Source organism: Silurus aristotelis, assembly GCF_946808225.1.
Source record: "Silurus aristotelis genome assembly, chromosome: 4".
NCBI classification, from domain to species: Eukaryota; Metazoa; Chordata; class Actinopteri; order Siluriformes; family Siluridae; genus Silurus; species Silurus aristotelis.
Window position 1 is genome coordinate 27,049,488 of NC_139577.1, and position 22,636 is coordinate 27,072,123.

General features: G+C 39.1%; 1 protein-coding gene across 2 annotated transcripts in view; it reads left to right on the plus strand.

The window, feature by feature from the left end:
- rgs12b (regulator of G protein signaling 12b) overlaps positions 1-22,636 on the plus strand; it is a 90,280-nt gene that overhangs the window by 41,411 nt on the left and 26,233 nt on the right. For both annotated transcript variants that reach the window (XM_083538584.1, XM_083538583.1), the window contains exon 5: positions 21,653-21,674. In XM_083538584.1, coding sequence (XP_083394710.1) covers positions 21,653-21,674 — 22 coding nt within the window. The remainder of the gene's footprint in view (positions 1-21,652; positions 21,675-22,636) is intronic.

Here is a 22,636-nt window from a genome sequence, read left to right on the forward strand (position 1 = left end):
AAATGCTGAAATACAGTCTCGAGCCGTCTCGCTGTTTGGCTCTTCCTGCTCGCGGAGGGCAAACATATTTGTAGAACACAAAATCAATTAAATCGGCTGATTGAGCAGCAGATGAATAATAAATAGAACCCCTCTGGTGCACTCTCACCTTCCCCCATCTCGCATCAAATGCAAACAGTTCATTACCGCACGCAAAATGTCACTTTCATTACTGAAGCTGCGAGCTCTTGAACTTTCTTCCATTTTTTATGATATGCATTTAAATAGTTCTGTAGGAATGTGTGACGAGGCGTCTCACACTGAGCACATTAACTTCAGTCTTATAAATAAAAAAGTCTTAACAAGTGTGCGTCATGAGAGCATGTGTTTCCCCCAGAGAGAGTGAAATATACCAAAATTATATAAGAATAGTTTTGTATTTTCTTCTGAACGATTCGCTTGTTTATTTGTAAGTTTGTTTATTTGTCTATTTGTAAACCCTTTTTAAATAACATGCATAGGAAGGCATTTGCAATTTGGACTTTTTAAAATCTACCTATTTATGTTTTATATTTCTTTTTAATGTATCTATCTACTGATGGAAAAAATTCAAAAAGATTTTATAAATTTTTTTTATTGTTTTTGTTTTATTAATTATTTTTATTTGTTGATTAGATAGTTACAGGCATTAAAAAAAAAAATCAAGAGATAATAATTCTGCCTTTTTTAAAAACTATATTTTTAAATATAATATTAATACTAAATAAAAAAAACCTATATATATATACGAGGGAGGACTTGGGTACAATCAGTGTTCTATTTACTCCTAAAGGTGTTCCGTAGATTTAAACTCTATAGCAGGCCACTCAAGGTCTTCCACTACAACCCATATAAACCATATGTTCATGAATCTGGCTTTGTGCACAGGGGCATTGTCATGCTGGAACAGGTTTGGGTCTCCTAATACAAGTGAAGGGGAAACGTAATATAGTCCAAAGACATCCTAAACAAATGTGTGCCTCTAACTGTGTGGTAACATTGTGGGGAAGAACAAGCTTAAAACAAACTGAAGTGAAAATATTCTGAATTGCTTACTTCTGTATGTGGCAAATCAAAAGTTTCTGAATGCATGTTAGCAGCCAATTGTCTTTGGGATAGATTTTTGTTAGATGTGCCTTATTAGAGGAACATGAGCCTAAAAATCACTCTGTAAATTTGATAGAAAATTTCGTTTTAGGAGGAGAATGACTGACGATTTATTATCATTTGGACATTTAGTCCAAATAAATATGGAAAGAACATTTTCGCTTTCTTAGTTTGCTCAGTCTTTCTGTACTAATGCCCTCACAGATTTCTACAGTTTGTCTTTGTCATGAATATTGAGCAGTCTTCTGCTCTGATATCTTTAATTCGATTTATAGAGTTGTGTAAGAGTGTGTGTGTGTGTGTGTGTGTGTGTGTGTGTGTGTGTGTGTGTGTGTGTGTGTGTGTTAGTTACTGTATGAGAGATTGATTCCACAGCAGAGGGCAGTATTGAGGAAGGTTGGAGTGCATGAAAGAGTTCATTTGCTCATCACATATACCAGGATTTCCACTCATAAAGCATTTAATCATTTTACTCCTTACGGAATTTCAGTGCCTCTGCTTGCCCTCCAGAGGTCCCTCCATGCAGCTCTGAGGTAAATGTGGTAGGCTGGTGGCATAGTAAGAGATGAACAGCAAAAGGGGATAGCATTGCTCTCTCACAGCTTTACAGTCTTAATGTTGCTGAACTACAGTTAGTGTGGAGTTTCTATGCATGTTCTCCCCATGTCAGTATGGGTTTCCTTCTAAAAACTGGTATGGAAGTGGCTTGGCTATGCTCAGTTGCCCAGAAGAGTGTGAATGATTAGTGTGTGAATGGGTGTACACGAGGTCCCGGACTGGCGTCCCATCAAGATTCAGAGGATTAATGGAGATGGATACACAAATGTCTTAGTTGTGGTGGTGGTAAAGATGATGATGATGATGATTATGATGGGTATGGGGATGTATGCATTTTGTGTACAATATGAATCGAAAAGAAAGCTCTTAGTGGTCAGATGCTTGCAATAGATCACAATCAGAATTAGAGATAGAATTAGAATATGTTAGTTGCAGTTTGAGATAGTTCGAATTACAGTTAGAAATAGAATTAGCTATAGAATTATTGTAAAATTATTATTATTCATTTTTTTTGGCACTTTAAAAAATAGCCATTGTCTCATAGTAGCTTTATAGAGATACTAAAGTTTCTTAGAGTAAGACTTAGTTACTAATTACAATTAGAAATAGAGTTATGGAATAATATTATAGATTTAAGCTGTTTGTAGATAGTAGTTAGAAGTTTATTTAGAATTGGAATTGGAGATAGAAATTGAGAGAATGGGGGAGTGGTGGCTCCAGCGGTTAATGCGCTGGGTTGCCGATCGGAAGGTCTGGGGTTCAAGCCCCAGTATTGCCAAGCTGCCACTCTTGGGCCCTTGAGCGAGGCCCTTAACCCTCTATGCTCTGGGGGTCCCTTACGAGGGAAATATCAAGGTCCGTGACGTCGGAGTGACGTGGGGCCGCCTTCCCGTGGGCTCACCACCTGCAGGAGGGACCGTAAGGGACGGTGCTGTGAGGATTGGGCAGCAGTCGAAGGCGGGGGCCTGCTTAGACTGCTGCCCCCGCGACTCAAATTACGGATAAGCGGGAGAAAATGAATGAATGAATGAATTGAGAGAATTTATGGGTAGATGAAAGTTAGTTAGAATTACAGTTGGAATTAAAGTTAGAATTATAGACAGAATTATAGTTGTATAGAATTTTTATTTGTATGTAAATGATTTGCAGTTGTAGCTTGTTCGAATAACAACTAGAATTGGATTTAGCATTAAAATTTGAATTAGAGACATAATTTATATAATTTATTTTTAGAATAAAAATGAGTTGCAGTTAGTCTCGTTAGTTTCTAGTTAGTCTATTAATATACAGTACTATGCTAGTTATTGTTAATATATTATACCAGTTAGAACTAATTATACTATTTAAAATTGAGATTAGAAATAGAATTAGAGATAGAAATATAGTTTGAATGAGTTAGTTGGAGTTGCTAGTTAGAATTAAAATAGGAGTTAGAGTTAGGTAGAAGTGGAGTCGGAACTAATTAGATTTTAATTTGTAAAGTTCAATTTTGAGTTTTGCAATTAGGGTTAGAATTTTCATTCATAATTTGTAAAAAAAAAAATGTGAGTTAAATATGAAGTCAGTAAAAGATAGATTTTGAGATTTTAGAAAAATAGAGTTACAAAAACATTCATATTTTTGCCTTTATTGTTGTAAAATGAGTTCTAACAGCTTTAATCTAGTCACAAGTTGTTACTATAGAATTACGTTTATTGTTTTATTTTATCTGAGCACATTTTTTCCGATGTGACTGTTCTCCAGTGCCATGGTTTCAAATTCCCATCTACAAATTTCAGCTTGTATTTTCAGTTCCCCGGTTTGAATTATACCCTGGACAGCGGTTCAACTGTTTTGCTGCAGTAGTCATTACCGGGGTTAAATTCTTATGACATTTACAACACGTCTGCTGTGTCTCGACAAGATAAACCACACGTCATCCCCCCTCGAACCAGAAACGTTCTCGCATTTATTTCTTTTTTTATCGCTCAGTAATTTGCAGTATCAAGTCTCTTGGAAAAATCCCTGTCTTTTCTTGACTCTAACATGCGAAAGATGAAATGTAGTTGATTCGAGTTGTGGCAGTTCTATACTAAGCGAGTGGGAATACTGAGATGTGGAAGAAGTCTAGAAGATGGTGTGTGTCATGCAAAAAGAATCAGAACAATCGTTCACAGGACTCAAGCTCGGAATGAGACAGCTGAATGTTTTTAAAGTTTTTTTTTTTTTCTTCTGCACATGTCTGGGACAGGAAATAGCTCATCATAGTATGCACATGCTTCAGCCTCGGCCCATGCCCATGCCCATGTGGTACCTATCAAACGCAGCCTTTGTGTCTGAACGTCTCGTTTTGGCGTTCTGATGCTGCAGAACCCCCACCAACCCGGTTCTCATTTAACCAGCACCGGACGTTTCTCCACCCCTTGATTCGGCTCATATAATAAGCGGAACCCAGTTTTTTTTAGTCTTTTCAAGCTGTTCACACATCCCTGTCCATCTTTCTGCTGAGATTTTTGGGTCTATTTTTTTAATATCAGCTCATATTTTTTTCTCTTTCCATTTTAAGATGAAGAAAAATGTTTATTGAAAGTGCACCAGCATGTTAAGGAGGCTCTCTGATGGTAGTCTCAGGGATTTCTGGGTTTGGGATGCTGGATTTATTTGGGTTGAGACTGAGCCAGAGATGGAGAACTGTTGAACAAGCGTTCCTGTCGACGAGAGAGAAAGAAAAGCGACGGTTAATCCGTTCGGATTTCTTTCTATGACGTGTCCTGTCAGACGGAAAAACAGAGACAGAAACGAATTCCAGTCTCGTCCGCCGGATTCCTCGCTCACGGAACTCGAAAGCCCGCGTCCCTCCTCCTGCCTCCCGCTGTGAGCTTGGGTTGTCATAGAGACAGCGGCGAATGGAACTTCCTCATGAGTTGATCTCAGCTCTCTGACTAGGCGTGTGTGTGTGTGCGGGTGCAGGGGCGCGAGGTGAACGTGTTGGCGCTTGTTGCGGAGGAGTGAGTTGCGCAGACATGCGTGCGCCTGCGGCACGGCTCGGGCATTAGCGGCTCGGCGTCCGCGCGTGTTAGAAGCTCAGCCGTATGAGGGACACACTCCTCCGTAAGCGCACTATGAGTCTGAAGAAGAGGCTTTCTTTCAAGAGGGTCTCCAACTTTACAGCGGTGAGTTTGCACTTCAGCACTTTATAAATACATCTTTCATCTCATCTGTCACTTTTTTCTGTCTTTCTCCTGTTTGTTTCAGTGCTGCTTTTTGTGTTAGTTTAGTGTAGTCTCCAAGGATTACAAGGATTAAGTGTTTTGTGTGTGTGTGTGTGTGTGTGTGTGTGTGTGTGTGTGTGTGTGTGTGTGTATGTGTGTGTGTGTATTTATGAAACAACTGTAGAGAGTTGACTCAGATATGCCAGTAGAGGATGGCCACACCTGGACTTGCCTTGCAACTTGCATGCTGGCACCAGCTGTTCTTACGAAATGCGTGTATGATTTCCATCACATGTGACACAATACTTCATTAAATCAATGAAACATCAATGAGCTTTTTCCTGATTTAGATTTAAGATCTGGAGCCTTCATGGAAAATTCTCTCTCTCTTTCCTTTCTCACTCACTCCCTCTCTCTGCCTGTTTCTCTCCATCTGTCTCTCTTTCCTGGCAGCGTGAAAACTGTCCCTCAATAGCAGGTACTATTCATACTTGAAATTCGAAAGTAAACAGGGGTTTGTGCACAGCCGCTTGGCTCAGAACGATCCGGTCCTTCCTCCAGCTGCCGTATGCCATGTGTTTTGTTTGGAAATATCTCAGTGTTGCTCGAAGTACACTTTCCGTTCGATCCGAAACAGAGCTTTCTTTTTGTGTTCTCCTTCCCCGGTCTGTTTTTTTATTTTTGGTTTGGTCTAATGCAGAGGTGGTAGATAGTGGTTAAGGCATTGGGCAAGGCCCATAACCTCCTATAGCTGCTCAGGTGCACTAGTACTAGTTATAAGTGTATGTACAAGTTATACAAGCGCCAGTATTTGTTGAGCTATTTTATGAGTTGCTCAGTAGCTCCTGGATCTATAATCTCAAATGACTGTATAAGACTGTAGAAATATCATTTCTCATAATCTTACAATCCAGTGATCATGTTAGTTCTCACTCTCCAGTGTTTTGTATTGTTTAAAGACTATAATCACACTCTTGATGTCACCCAAATGAGGATGGGTTTCCCTTGTGAGTCTGGTTCCTCTCAAGGTTTCTTCCTCATAACATCTAAGGAAGTTTTTCCTTGCCACAGTCATCAGGGATAAATGCACAATATTTACCTTAACTGTTAAATTCTGTAAAGCTGCTTTTGTCTGTTGTGAAAAGCCCTATAGAAATACATTTGTATGTACAAGTTATACAAGCATAAGTACTAGTTATAAGTGTATATACAGCATTATTATTAGGTGGAACAGCATTGAGGGCATTAGTACAGCACAAGAACTAGTTATTTCAGCATTGAGGGCATTAATACAGCAAAATAAACTAACTAGTACAGTACTGACTATTAACACAGCACTATTCTTATTTAAGTACACATTAAGAACATTAGTACATCTGTAAACTAGTAAGTATGGCACTAGAACTAATTAGTACACTATTAAGTACATTAGTGCAGCACTATTAAGTACACCACTGAGTGTATTAGTTCAGCACTGCTACTAGTGAGTACTGAACTATTCTTACTTAATATTCCCTAGACTGTATTTATTATAGCACGTCCATAAATACACTACAAATATTAGTAAGTATACCAGTAAGAGTCAGTATAGTAAGAGAAAGTACAGCATTATAACTAGTTATGACTTCACTGAGTGTATTAGTACAGCACCAGAAGTTAGTACAGCATTTAGTTAATTAATATAGTACTAGTATATTTACTAGTTAACACCATGCTGCTTGTGCTACTGTAGCACTAGTACTTGTCATTACTATACTGAATGTGTTAGGACAGCATGTAGTACTATTTAGTACCACACTGTTTAATAACACTAGTACTAGTTAGTACCACACTGTGTGTTTAATAGCACTAGTACTTATTAGTACCATGTTGTGAGTTTACTAGCACTAGAACTGGTTAGTACCACACTGTGTGTTTCATAGCACTAATGCTAGTTATTACCACACTTTTTTATAACACTAATACTAGTTAGTACCACAGTGTGTGTTTAATAGCACTAGTACTTGTTAGTACCACAGTGTGTGTTTAATAGCACTAGTACTTTTTAGTACCACGCTGTGTGTTTACTTGCAATAGAACTAGTTAGTACCACACTGTTTTATAGCACGTAGTACTAGTTAGTACAATACTGTGTATTTACAAGCACTAGTACTAGTTAGTACCATGCTGTGAGTTTACTAGCACTAGTACTAGTTAGTACCACACTGTGTGTTTAATAGCACTAGTACTAGTAGTACCAGACTGTTTTATAGCACTAGTACTAGTTAGTACCACAATGTGTTAAATAGCACTAGTACTAGTTAGTACCACACTGTTTTATAGCACTAGTATTAGTTGGTACCACACTGTGTGTTTAATAGCACTAGTATTAGTTGGTACCACACTGTGTGTTTAATAGCACTAGTATTAGTTGGTACCACACTGTGTGTTTAATAGCACTAGTATTAGTTAGTACCACACTGTGTGTTTAATAGCACTAGTATTAGTTGGTACCACACTGTGTGTTTAATAGCACTAGTATTAGTTGGTACCACACTGTGTGTTTAATAGCACTAGTATTAGTTAGTACCACACTGTGTGTTTAATAGCACTAGTATTAGTTAGTACCACACTGTGTGTTTAATAGCACTAGTATTAGTTGGTACCACACTGTGTGTTTAATAGCACTAGTATTAGTTAGTACCACACTGTGTGTTTAATAGCACTAGTATTAGTTGGTACCACACTGAGTGTTTAGTAGCACTAGTACTAGTTAGTACCACACTGTGTTTAATAACACTAGTGCAAGTAGTACCACACTGTGTGTTTTATATTACTAGCACTAGTTAGTACAGGGGTGTGGTGTGGACGTTTCTTGTATAGTAAATGCTCTGTGTTTGTTTTTTTAAAAGTTATATAATTTATACAATGTTTTTCACTCATTCTCTCTGTCCTTTGCTTAGTCTATCCCAATTTCTATATATTTTTCTTTCATTCTCTTGTTTAATCTTTTTTTTTCTGTTTTCATCTCCCTCTCACTCCTGCGTCCATCCTTTTCTCACTTATTTCACTTCCTGCTCACTCCGTTTAACTTTTTCCACTCCTTTCTGAAAATTTCTCTCTCTTTCTTACTCCTTCTGTTCTCTTTTGTTCCTCGCTCTATCCCAGGACTCTCTTCATAACTCTTTTAGTCCCTTTCTCATTGTGTCAGTGCGAGTTGGAGGAGAGGATTAGCGTCGAGCAGTTTCACTCTGAATGTTCGCTCGCCCTCGCTCCGAACAAGAGCGCTTTTATGGCAGCGTGTAGCGTGTTAGCGTGTTAAAAAAGCTTAGCTTTGTGTGACTCCACACAGTCTGTCACTCATTCATTCGCGAACTGCTCTGCGCTCTAAGGACACACACACACACACACACACACACACACACACACACACACACACACACACACACACACACACACACACACACACACACAATTTGCTGACCTTTTCAGTTCATGCAGAAGATTTTTAAGGAGCGTTGCCATTTTTGGACCTGTGTGTGTTCGTGTACTTCAAACAATCATAAATTTTTAGGATAACAATGCGATTGGAAACATGCTCATGTGGGAAAGTGCATTGAGGTGTGTGTGTGTGTGTGTGTGTGTGTGTGTGTGTGTGTGTGTGTGTGTGTGTGTGTGTAAGAGAAAGAGAGAGAGAGAGAGAGACAGAGAATGAATCTCTGTTCCTTAAATGGTGATGATGAAGTTTCATTGCACGATTGAACACCCAGACGATGGACGTCTAACTTATCTGGGGGAATATGATGTCCCTTTTGTGTGTGTGTGTGTGTGTGTGTGTGTGTGTGTGTGTGTGTGTGTGTGTGTGTGTGTGTGTGTGTGTGTCCTTAGAGTGTTTCTGTACCAACTCCAGGAGCCTGTTATTCACCATGACAGCAGAAACAAATGCAAGCACCTGCTCATGACTTATAAATCCTTCAAATGTATAACTCTCTGTGTGTGTATCCACAAAACTTTGTAGACACTTGTTCAAGGTTCATATGTACCTTTTTAACATCCCATTCCACATTTAGTCCCCATATGTGGGGGAATAAACTCCACTCATCTGGGAAGATGTTCCACTAGACTTTAGAGTGAGTTTGTGAAGATTATTGATGTGAGATTTGTTGAGATGCAGTCAGCATTCTGATTCGTTCCCAAAGGTGTTTAGTAGGGTTGAGATCAGAGCTCTACATCAGGCCATTCAAGATCTTTCACTCCAACTCATGTTAAGCATATTTTCATGGAACAGGCTTTGTGCATAGGGGCAAAGGTTTGAAGTCCTAAAAATTTGGTTTATATATAATTTGTGTCAATTCTCACTCCTTAACAAGTCAAAAGACTGTCATGTGCTTCATTCAAGACAGAAAACTTCATTTTGAATACACTATGTGGAAATTTTCCACTTCTACGTGCCAGCAGGTGCCTTGTGATTGGTTAATGTCACTGTGATTGAGAGGGGAGAGAGATATTATGTCATATCGTCACTCGCCAAACTTCAACACCATTAGACTAAACCATAGTTATTATCTATGATCACTAAATAGTGCATAACCTACGAAGACTGCTATAGGCTCAATTACAGATGGTCCCCGAGATAAGATTTTTCTTTAGGCTCTAATGATGACTATATTGATACGACAAGATTGTACAAATATATACAATTTTGCGTGTAATTTTCAGTTTCAAGATTCAGGTTTATTTCTATATTGCTTTCACAATGGACATTGTCTCATAAGTGAATAAGTGAAATGTGTATTTATCCCCTTCTTTCTTTCTTTCTTTCTTTCTTTCTTTCTTTCTTTCTTTCTTTCTTTCTTTCTTTCTTTCTTTCTTTCTTTCTTTAACGTAATTAAAGTAGCAGTAGACTTCTTTTTCTTCTTCTTCTTCTTCTTCTTCTTCTTTTTTCGGCCTCTTCCATTAGGGGTCGCCACAGCGGATCATCTGTCTCCATACCCCCCTGTCCTCTACATCTGCCTCTTTCAAACCAACTACCTGCATGTCTTCCCTCACCACATCCATAAACCACCTCTTTGGCCTTCCTCTTTTCCTCCTTCCTGGTGGCTCCATCCTCAGCATTTTCCTACTTATATACTCCATGTCCCTCCTCTGCACGTGTTTGATAGTCTTCATTAAAAAAAAAAACTAAACATGCATATTGTGTCAATGGAAGGTCCTCATATAGATACAGACGTGTCTGTGTGTGTAGGTGTTACGTTTAATTGCTGACTTAGCAGTATGATGCATTTTAAGAATATGCCTCATCAAGAGTAGGAATTCTGATATTTACAGAACAGTGTGTGTGTGTGTGTATGTGTGTCTGAGATCATACATCTGTGTTTGAGTCAAGACTGCATATATCTACTTTAAGGCATTTCTACACAGTCTGATCTCTAACTGTGATTCCTAAAGTGCTGATTAGAAGCTCCAGGCTGCTCGGTCAGGCCTGTAAGCGTCTATGTTAGGGTGAAGAGGAGAAGGAAGGAGAGAGCGACGGCTTTATAGGGACGAGCAGCATCAGAGATGAGGAGGCTGGAAAAATCTGAGTAATATTTCAGTATGTGGCTACATGTGCCGTGCTGCCAGAAGCACAGAGGCAAGCCACTGGAATGAAGGGGAGGGGGGTTTAAAAAAAAAAGCCACAGCATAAATAAAGAAGCTTGGAGATGCTAAAAAACGCACTCTGAACTCGAAAAAACGCTGACAAAGAAATTCCCATAACTTGCTTCTCTTTAAACGAGCAACCAGCTCAGATTTTCCCCTTATTTTCTTTTTTGTTGGATTTGAATTTGTTTTGATCTTCCCGTCCTTGTCTGTCTAATCTATGTGTTTGCATTTCTCCTAAACAAAAAGGAAACCCCTTCTGCATTTCTGCTTATATTTATTTTTTCCTCTCACGTTTTTCGTCCTGCTTCTCATTCTTCTTCGAGAGCGCAAATTTGAGCGTCGCTTTAAAATGTACGGAATATCAAAACTTTCGAAGGCATGCTGATATAGAAGAATAAGCAACAGCAAAATGGTGGGGTGCAGCCAGATGGAACGAAGAGTTACAGGTTTTTTTTCTTAGTAGAACATCTTCAAAACATGTTCTTTTAATTAACTAGAACTAATGCAACTTGTCATATAAGAGAGAACCTGCGAGCTGGAAGCCATCTTGTTGTGATTGAGTGAACCTTTTGCATTTATTTTCTGAGCACTGAAAATTGTTTCATAGACACGGAGCATTTATAATAGACAAAACAAGAAATAGAAGAACCTAATGCTTAAAATGTATATATATATAGTCCCCAAATTATGATTTAGATGCATTTCAATGACACCATCTTAACTTATATATCGTAAGTTGAGACAGTAGGAGTCTTAAAGAAGCTGATCAGTATTGGGGGGTTTATACTGAATAATTTAACAAATTGCAGCACATACTTTAGCAAAACAGAGCAATTTACCGTACTGTACTGTATAAACTATAAAGTACTGGTAGGTCCTGAGTTACAAAGGTTCGACTTATTTTTTTTTCGATCTTGCGATGACTATAGTGATATGAAGATATTTTGTGCTGCATCAAAATCTTCGCACGTAATTTTGGGACGCTGCCCGGATGAACGCATCTCCAGACTTTTGAGATGCCTTACTCTTACCAGCGGGCACATACCTTTTCTGTGTATTTGGTATCCAAAGACCAATTTTAGCTTTTTTCTTTCTCCTTTTTTCGGTGTCGCCGGATATTAAAACAAAGTGTGTCCGGCTCCGCCTTTCACTCGCGAGCCAGCGCTCGTCCATGTAGGATGGTACTGAAATTGCAGTATAGAACCCCATACTGATCACCATTCTTTAAGACTCCTGGGTAGATAAGGCCATGTCTCGACTTACAATATTTTCAGGTTATGGTCCGGTCATCAGAATGCATATCCATCTTAAACACACGGACGAGCAGCAGTGCGGGTTTGCGAGTGGAGAGTGGCGCATAAGGTGCTACGTTTGCCTGCCGCAATGTAACATATTTGTACCATTTCGTATTTCTATCGTCATCATAAGTTCGATAAATTGTATGTAAAGCCATCGTAAGTTGGGGACCATCTTATATTAATATTAAACACACTTCTATTGTTAATTGCACATCACGTCATGTGATTATAACGGGCTGGATATACAACGTGGGGAGTTTAAGAAACATAATTTGGTTGTAAGCAGAATGCAGCTGTGGAGAAGTTATCTATTTTTACGAAGTATCACCTTCAAATTATCCCCTTGCACAGCAAAACAAAGCTCCCAGCATTTCTGCAAACTTCTGGAATGTGTCATGGAAGTCTTCGCTCCGGCGCGTGACAAGCGATTCGGCCCGAATCTCCGCAATGGTGTCAAAACGGCGACCTTTGAGCCGGATCTTCATCTTTGGGTAGAGGCGAGTAGGCGTCGGTGCGGAAGTGAGATCATGTTGTTGATCCAGCGAGAAACTGATGCGTGAGGAGAGTTTGGTGACTGGGTTCACACGTGGTCAGAATAGCAGAATAGCACCAGATGCACAGCTTACGATGTACAAAGGAAGATGTCTTTTAGCACTCTGGCTTATGTAGGTCGGTGCTCCCTGTGACTGTCCATGCTGCCATCTGTTGGCGTGTTACAGAACTAGTCTAAAACCTTTTTGATACCACCTCGTATGTAGCAGACATCTGGGTGACTGTCCAGCAGTGAAGTGTGTAGGACGGTAGAATTCGGAAAGAACACTATGTACTGATGTGAAGAGATGACCATGTTTGAGTAGTTAATATGAGAAGAAATGGCTCATGTGCACTCATTTTTCTAAGCGATTTCTCTTTCAATTTAATTCACTTCAGTTTTATTTGTATAGCGCTTTTCACAGTGGACAATGTCCCAAAGCAGCTGCACAAAGATATAGAGATTATAAAATTTTTCATTTATAGGTTTAGTGCAGCTAAGTTTATCCCCTATAAGTGTATCTCTAATGAGCAAACCAATGGTTATGTGGCAAGGAAAAACTCCCTGAGATGGTATGAGGAAGCAAACTTGAGAGGAACCAGACTCCAAATGGAACCCATCCTCATCTGGATGGCACCGAATGTCCATTCAAAACAGTTTCATCATTGTTGAGGTGTACAGTTAAGTAATGGGCGCTGAAATGCAGGACCGATCATGCAAACTGCAGTCGTAAGTCATTGTAGTAGTGTTTATATAATTAACAGTCCAAATCCATCCTCATGGTTCCTGCTCGGTAACTTCATGGATCTTTAGGCTGTTCAATCAATCTATGATTGTAAAGACGATGGAAAGCATGCACGGGTACTGAGATTTTGATCAAACTGACAGCAAAACTCATGCTTTCAACTCTTACTGGTTCCTATTCATTTGCTTGCACTCGTTCTTCAATGGAAAGCCTGTCGATGACGCAGGTCCTCGTCCTGTTCTGAAAGAAACTCTAATCTTTGGCGCTTTCAGGAGCTTGTTTGTTGCGGTTCCCAAAAACATGAAGCATGAATCACCCCTTAAGTAGCTATTTAAGCAACCGGAGCTGATGCAGTCGGAGAACAGGTGACATGGGAAAAAAGAAGAAAAAGAAGGCCTATGAAACTCCTTTGCGCTATAATTGTGGAGACCAAATGACACCTCGTAAGAGAGTTATTTGGTTAAGCTCAGTGGCTGTATAACAAACAATAGTGCCTTTGTGACTTGAGACAGTTACGTCGGTGTCCGAAAAGTCAGATTCAAAGCTCACACTCGTCTATATTTGGCAGGATGGCAAAACAAACAAGACGTGAGATTTAATAGAAGGAGCAGGTTGTTGAATTATGGCAGCACAAGAAACAGAATTGAATAGCGCATGAATTAAAACGTCCCGAGTCCTCCTTAGAAAGCAGCCGATACTCTTATTCTTCTAATTTTAACATTCTGGAAATGATGCCCTCATTTCTATTTACACAGCCACACATTGTGAACGAGCCCCAACTGCGATGAAAGTAGCAAATACTCATTTTCTTTCATCTGAACTATTATTTGAGGATCTTCAGCGTTTAATCCGAACTGGAGGAGACGTTGTTGCACATAATCGAATTCGTCTTTTTCTTAGTGGATGAAAGTCATAATCATAATCATATTTGTATAGCTTGAAGGTCTGTGCATTCGCAGGATTCCCAAGCTCACTGTCCCTGACTATTGATTAACCATCTTGTAGGTAGGGTTTGTTATCAGGACACTGGTGAGCGTAGCTTTTCTGCTTTGGCATGGAAAATGACCTTGTGTTTGCTCGTTTCCAACGCTCCAAGGCTAACGGATGATGGATGATTTGCGCTCAGCCAGCGCAGCTGTGATGTCATGAGTGTGGGCTAGCAGGGAGTGGGTGGTACATGATTAACATGGGTCACGCCACTGCGAGAGAAGAGAACTTTTTTTTTTTTAAAGTGTTTATGCATTTCTTTTTTGTGAAGGGACTGATATAGACATCAGGCTTTTTACTACTCTTAACCAAGTCCCTGTTCATGATTGACCAATGATTCAATAATAATACTAATAACAATAATGCACTCCGAGTGCGTGGTGGAGACTAAACAAACTTGCGGTCCACCACTTAATATGTTCTTGAGGGAACTCAGATTTTAACTCAGCTAAAAAAAATATTACAAATATTACAAACCTAATTCCAAAAAGGTTGGGACACTGTACAAATTGTAAATAAAAAAGGAATTAAATAATTTACAAATCTCATAAATAAATATGCTATTTACAATAGAATATAGATAACATCTTAAATGTTGAAAGTGAGACATTTTGAAATGACGTGCCAAATATCAGCTCAATATGGATTTCATGAGAGCTACACATTCCAAAAAAGTTGGGACAGGTAGCAATAAGACACCGGAAAAGTTAAATGTACATATAAGGAACAGCTGGAGTACCAAGTTGCAACTTATTTGGTCAATTGGCAACATGAAGAAAAAAAGAGCCTCTCAGAGTGGCAGTGTCTTTCAGAAGTCAAGATGGGCAGAGGATCACCAATTCCCACATTGCTGCGGCGAAAATCTTCTTCTTTCGGCTGCTCCCATTAGGGGTCGCCACAGCGGATCATCTGTCTCCATACCACCCTGTCCTCTACATCTGCCTCTTTCACACCAACTACCTGCATGTCTTCCCTCACCACATCCATGAACCTCCTCCTTGGCTTTCCTCTTTTCCTCCTACCTGGTGGCTCCATCCTCAGCATTCTTCTACCAATATAATTCATGTCCCTCCTCTGCACATGTCCAAACCATCTCAATCTCGCCTCCCTCACCTTGTCACCAAAACATCCTACATGCGCTGTCCCTCTAATAAACTCATTTCTAATCTTATCCATCCTCGTCACTCCCAACGAAAACCTCAACATCTTCAGCTCTGCTACCTCCAGCTCCACCTCCTGTTTTTTACTCAATGCCACTGTCTCTAATCCATACAACATCGCAGGTCTCACCACAGTCCTTTTAACCTTCTCTTTCATTTTTGCAGATACCCTACTATCACAAATCACTCCTGTCACTCTTCTCCACCCACTCCACCCTGCCTGCACTCTTTTCTTCACTTCTCTAACACACTCTCCATTACTTTGCACTGTTGACCCCAGGTACCTGAATTCCTTCACCTTCTCCACCTCTTCTCCCTGCAACCGCACAACTCCACTGCCCTCCCTCTCATTCACACACATGTACCCTGTCTTACTCCTACTGAGTTTCATTCCCCTTCTCCCCTTCATTCCCCTTCTCCCCTTCCTCATACAATACCACAACTCCTCTCTTGGCACCCTGTCGTACGCCTTCTCTAAATCCACAAATACACAATGCAATTTCTTCTGTCCTTCTCTATACTTCTCAATCAACATTCTCAAAGCAATTGCTGCGGCGAAAAATGGTGGAGCAATATCAGAAATGGAGTTTCTCATAGAAAAATTGCAAAGAGTTTGAAGTTATCATCATCTACAGTACATAATATCATCCAAAGATGCTACTGTAATGGAAATCACAACATGGGCTCAGGAAAATCTCCAGAAAACATTGTCGGTGGACACAAATTCACTGTGCCATTGCCAGAAGCCTGCATCTCTGATGGTATGGGGTGACATGAGTGCGTGTGGCATGGGCAGCTTACACATCTGGAAAGGCACCATCAATGCTGAAAGGTATATCCAAGTTCTAGAACAACATATGCTCCCATCCAGACGTCGTCTCTTTCAGGGAAGACCTTGCATTTTCCAACATGACAATGCCAGACCACATACTGCATCAATTACAACATCATTGCTGCATAGAAGAAGGATTCTGGTACTGAAATGTTCAGCCCGCAGTCCAGATCTTTCACAGAACATTTGGTGCATCATAAAGAGGAAGATGTGACAAAGAAGACCTAAGACAGTTGAGCAACTAGAAACCTGTATTAGACAAGAATGGGACAACATTCTTATTACTAAACTTGAGCAACTTGTCTCCTCAGTCCCCAGATGTTTGCAGACGGTTATAAAAAGAAGAGAGGATGCCACACAGTGGTAAACATGGCCTTGTCCCAACTTTTTTGAGATGTGTTGATGCCATGAAATTTAAAATCAACTTATTTTTCCCTTTAAATGGTAAATTTTCTGAGTTTAAACATTTGATATGTCATCTATGTTGTATTCTGAATAAAATATAAAAAATTTGACACTTCCACATCATTGCATTCTGTTTTTATTCCCAATTTGTAGTGTCCCAACATTTTTGGAATCGGGTTTGTGTGTGTGTGTGTGTGTGTGTGTGTATGTATATATGTATATATGTATATATGTGTATATATATATATATATATATATATATATATATATATATATATATATATATATATATATATATATATATATATATATATATATATACGTATATATACGTATATATATATATATATATATATATATATATATATATATATATATATATATATATATATATATATATATATATATATATATATATATATACGTATATACGTATATACAGTGAGGAAAATAAGTATTTAAACACCCTGCTATTTTGCAAGTTCTCCCATTTAGAAATCATGGAGGGGTCTGAAATTGTCATCGTAGGTGCATGTCCACTGTGAGAGACATAATCTAAAAAAAAAAATCCAGAAATCACAATATATGATTTTTAAACTATTTATTTGTATGATACAGCTGCAAATAAGTATTTGAACACCTGTCTATCAGCTAGAATTCTGACCCTCAAAGACGTGTTAGTCTCTCTTTAAAATGTCCACCTCCACTACATTTATTATCCTAAATTAGATGCACCTGTTTGAGGTTGTTAGCTGCATAAAGACACCTGTCCTCCCCATACAATCAGTAAGAATCCAACTACTAACATGGCCAAGACCAAAGAGCTGTCCAAAGACACTAGAGACAAAATTGTACACCTCCACAAGGCTGGAAAGGGCTACGGGGAAATTGCCAAGCAGCTTGGTGAAAAAAGGTCCACTGTTGGAGCAATCATTAGAAAATGGAAGAAGCTAAACATGACTGTCAGTCTCCCTCGGACTGGGGCTCCATGCAAGATCTCACCTCGTGGGGTCTCAATGATCCTAAGGAAGGTGAGAAATCAGCCCAGAACTACACGGGAGGAGCTGGTCAATGACCTGAAAAGAGCTGGGACCACCGTTTCCAAGGTTACTGTTGGTAATACACTAAGACGTCATGGTTTGAAATCATGCATGGCACGGAAGGTTCCCCTGCTTAAACCAGCACATGTCCAGGCACGTCTTAAGTTTACCAATGACCATTTGGATGATCCAGAGGAGTCATGGGAGAAAGTCATGTGGTCAGATGAGACCAAAATGGAACTTTTGGGTCATAATTCCACTAAACGTGTTTGGAGGAAGAAGAATGATAAGTACCATCCCAAGAACACCATCCCTACTGTGAAGCATGGGGGTGGTAGCATCATGCTTTGGGGGTGTTTTTCTGCACATGAGACAGGGCGACTGCACTGTATTAAGGTAGAGGATGACCGGGGCCATGTATTGCGAGATTTTGGGGAACAACCTCCTTCCCTCAGTTAGAGCATTGAAGATGGGTCAAGGCTGGGTCTTCCAACATGACAATGACCCAAAGCACACAGCCAGGATAACCAAGGAGTGGCTCTGTAAGAAGCATATCGAGGTTCTGGCGTGGCCTAGCAAGTCTCCAGACCTAAACCCAATAGAGAATCTTTGGAGGGAGCTCAAACTCCGTGTTTCTCAGCGCCAGGCCGGAAACCTGACTGATCTAGAGAAGATCTGTGTGGAGGAGTGGGCCAAAATCCCTCCTGCAGTGTGTGCAAACCTGGTGAAAAACTACAGGAAACGTTTGACCTCTGTAATTGCAAACAAAGGCTACTGTACCAAATATTAACATTGACTTTCTCAGGTGTTCAAATACTTATTTGCAGCTGTATCATACAAATAAATAGTTAAAAAATCATATATTGTGATTTCTGGATTTTTTTTTTTAGATTATGTCTCTCACAGTGGACATGCACCTACGATGACAATTTTAGACCCCTCCATGATTTCTAAGTGGGAGAACTTGCTAAATAGCAGGGTGTTTAAATACTTATTTTCCTCACTGTATATATATATATATATATATATATATATATATATATATATATATATATATATATATATATATATATATATATATATATATATATAGATATATATATATAGATATATATATAGATATATATATATATAGATATATATATATATATATATAGATATATATATAGATATATATATATAGATATATTTATAAGGTTTGCGGACACCTGGTCAAAAGTATGTTACGTACAAAAGTGCTTTGACCATCACATTCCACATTTAGTCCCAATTTGCTCTTATAATTTCCATTCTTCTGGGAAGATGTTCCAGTAGATTTTGAATTGTGCTAATGGACATTTTTAGGCGAGGTGAGGAGGTCTGGGTGCAGTCAGCATTTTGGATTCATCCCAAAGGTGTTCAGTAGGGTTGAGATCAGAGCTCTATATCAGGCCATTCAAGATCTTCCTTTTCAAACCATGTAAAACCATATCTTCATGAAGCAAATGCAAAATTTGATTATACCACATATATCATATAATTTATTATATCACATATATTGATATACCACATGATTTTACCAAAGACATTTTATAGTGTGCCTCCAGCTTTGTGGTAACAGTTTTAGAGAAGAACCACAAGTTCTAAAAGGTCAGGTGTCCCAATACTTTTGTTCATATAGTGTATAAATACATGCGTGTGTGTGTGTGTGTGTGTATGTGTGTGTGTGTGTGTGTGTGTGTGTGTGTGTGAGAGAGAGAGAGTCTGGATAATGTCTTTTTTCTCTGAACTATGGTGATCCATCTCACTCACTGTGTTCCTCCAGTCCCACCTGTCTGCCCACCAGGGCTTTGTGGTCACACACTAACCCTTTTTTCCTCTCCGTCTCACTCTGGTCTTTCTTTATGACCTAATCGCTGCTTGGTGCGTGGTGTTGAAGTGCTGCGTAGCCGGTGTGGGTGGACGTCTTGTTCTGTTCGCCTGCTGGAAATTCACACTGCATGTCTGAACAGAGATTTGTTTTTTTTGAGAGCGACTGCGTTGATAACGATTCTGCTGTTTTGTGTGTGTGGGTATGTGGGTGTGTGGGTTGGGTGGGTGGAGGTAGGTGGGTGAGTGACAGAAGGTGTGTAATATTCAGAAATGTCTCGAGAAATGTCATAACTGTTTAAGTGTATACATTGAGCTTCCGGATGTGTGGTTACTATTTGTGTCAAGGTCATGTGTTATCTAGTGCTTTTGTCTCCACCCTACACAGATCTGTCACTGTTTGACTACAGTGCCTACATATATAGAGGATGTGACTCATTGAGTTTCAGGCCTACACACACAGACACACACACAAACACATGCAGATACACCTCACACGTTAAACTCACTACATTTGACTTACTTCCTTTGATCCCAGAGACTGAAAGGTTTACGAGTATCTCTAAGCTGGTTCTTTTATTTTAACAGTTGTCTCATGAAGCTCAATGTCTTTTTCGTCACCTGGTTTATTATTCACTGTGGACACAAAAGGATTTTTTGTCACAGATTCTCACTTTTTGTCACAGATTCTCAACCAGGAAGTGTTTATTATAGAACCTGGCACAAATTTTATTACTTGTATTAATCGAATAATTAACTCCGGATACTCAATGGTTTGTGGATTAAAACACGAAACGGTTTGTGGATTAAAACACAGGGAAATGAGACATGAAACAATCGAATAAATTTGTAGTGTGCTATTTTCATACAACAACAAAACAAAACTTAAAATGTAGCCAAAAACTTGTGTTTTATTTGTAATTAAATGAAACATAGCAGATTTTTTTTTTCTGTTTATAGTCACGTTTAATGTTGCTGATCGTTACCTGAAAATCAGGTCAGTTCTTTTATTAGCAGCTTTACGCAGTCATTTACTTTCACTTTTCTCGTGGAATAAATTAAGCTGTACCTAGAGAGGGAGCGCAAACCGCAATGTCCTCCTTCCTAAACAGGAAAAGAGGAAGGAAACGACTCTTTCTCAGTCTGTTTTATAACTCAGACACTGGAGACTCCTTCCAGACTTACATTTATATTTTATGCCAGACCCTTATCCAGAGCGACCTACAGTTATCTCACTTATACAGCTGAGTATTTGAGGGTTAAGGACCTCGATTTAACCCAACAGCATTTTCATCAGAAGTCCAACATCTTTTTCCCAGAGCCAATCCTTTCTTAAATGAATAAATGTCTTCAAGCAGACATTTAGCAGCTATTCAACACAACTCAAGCTTTATTGTCATTCTTCCACATACACAGTATTTAAACGAACGAAATGTCATTACTAACAGGCCAAGGTGCATAGACTGACTAAACATAAATAAAGAGTAAACATGAAACATATCAGAGTCAAGGTACGATTAATATGAGGTAGATATGATAAACATGAGGTTGAAATGTAAGTAGTGTAAGAAGAATTTATGAAGAGTTAAATTTTTTCCTGGAATTGCTATTTTGAGGCTTTTCCAGTGATGAAATATAGTTGTAAATGTAGAAACTCCTAACACATTAAGATTTATGCTGTTATATAGAAATATCAAAACCTCTTGAGAAATCTAAACCCGAGAATTCAGCAAAGCTGTAATGTCGCCCCCCGTGTTAAGAATGTTGACGGTTCGGTATAAAATGGAACACGTACTCATACACACACGTGTTCACTGTGTAAATTTAGATACTATAACCTCTGTAAAACACATATTCGGAAGATCCTGTGATATTGGATTGGGACGTCATTATACCCTGATTTTTTTTTCCAGCACTTATAAACCTGTTTCAGCGTGGGAATTTGTTTTGCCATCTTGTCCTCGCTTGATTGACTAACATGTCCGGGCAAATGTGGGCAGGGCAAATGTGAGTCTGTGGGCGGGGCTAGGAAACACCGAAAGCATGCATCACTCACTTTGCATTCAGAGTGCTCACAGGTTAAAGGATTTACCAGTAGAACAGGAAGAGTGTGACTGAGAGAGAGAGAGAGAGAGAGAGAGAGAGAGAGAGAGAGTGTTTGTGTGTGTGTGTGTGTGTGTATGTGTGGAAGGGGGATGCGTGGGTACGATGAGTACACCCTGGCCAGTTCTAGAGTGCGTTCTGGGAGTGTGAGTGTGTGTGTTTCTGAGGACAGTCACTCACACATGTCTCTCTGTGTTCTCTTGCAGTCAGCAGCTGTCTCCGATGGCGGTGAGTAACCATCAATTTATTCTTCTCACATCTCCTCTCATGTCACTTGTTAGTTCTTCTTCCTCGCTCACTCTAGAGCGGCATGATTTCTTCCTCTCTTTTTAATTTTTAATAATTTTTCATCAGTGCCGTAATAAATAGTTAGGAGGTGTAGCTTAGTGGTTAAGGCATTGGGCTTTGGATCAGAAGGTCATGAGTTCAATTCCCATTCTCGCTAATCTCCCACTCCTTGCCCAGAAACCTCGTTTGATTATGCGGAGGCTTTGCCAGTGATGAATTGTAGTTATTACTATCGAAACTATGAGCCTATTAGATGTACGCTATAATAGAAAAATCGAAAGCTCCTGAGAAATGAAAAGACAGAATTCAACAAAGCTGTGACGTCATTCTCTTTATTAAGATTGTCGTTAAATGTCGTCAATCGTAAGTGTTAAATGCCGTAAAATGTAAAGAAAGCTTTATTTTAAATTAATTAATATCGAGCAGATTAAACGCAATTCTAATGTCTTTTAAAAGAAATAGCAATGTACAAAATTTCGCTTTCCGAATCCATCTAACGCTCACATGTGACTGAATTACAGTATTACTACTATACTTCTATCTATAAGCCATATTATAGAAGTCTTGTTGTCCCTTGAGCCTCTGTATTAATTATGACTGTATTACACAACACTTACTGTATTTAAATATAATGGCTTATATTAGATGCCGATGTTTTACCTCCTCTAAGAGAGAGTGATAGAGATGAGCTGATAAGCTGATAGTGAGATTCTCGCCTGGATGAAAGGGAACTCATCCCAGGCTGCATTTAAATCGTTGATAGCTCTTGATTAGATGGTCTTTGCTTTTCTTTGTCATGTACAAGCCAATGAGTCGCAGGTTTGATCGGCTGATATATATATATATATATATATATATATATATATATATATACAACCGATCAAACCTGCTCACTTGAATCC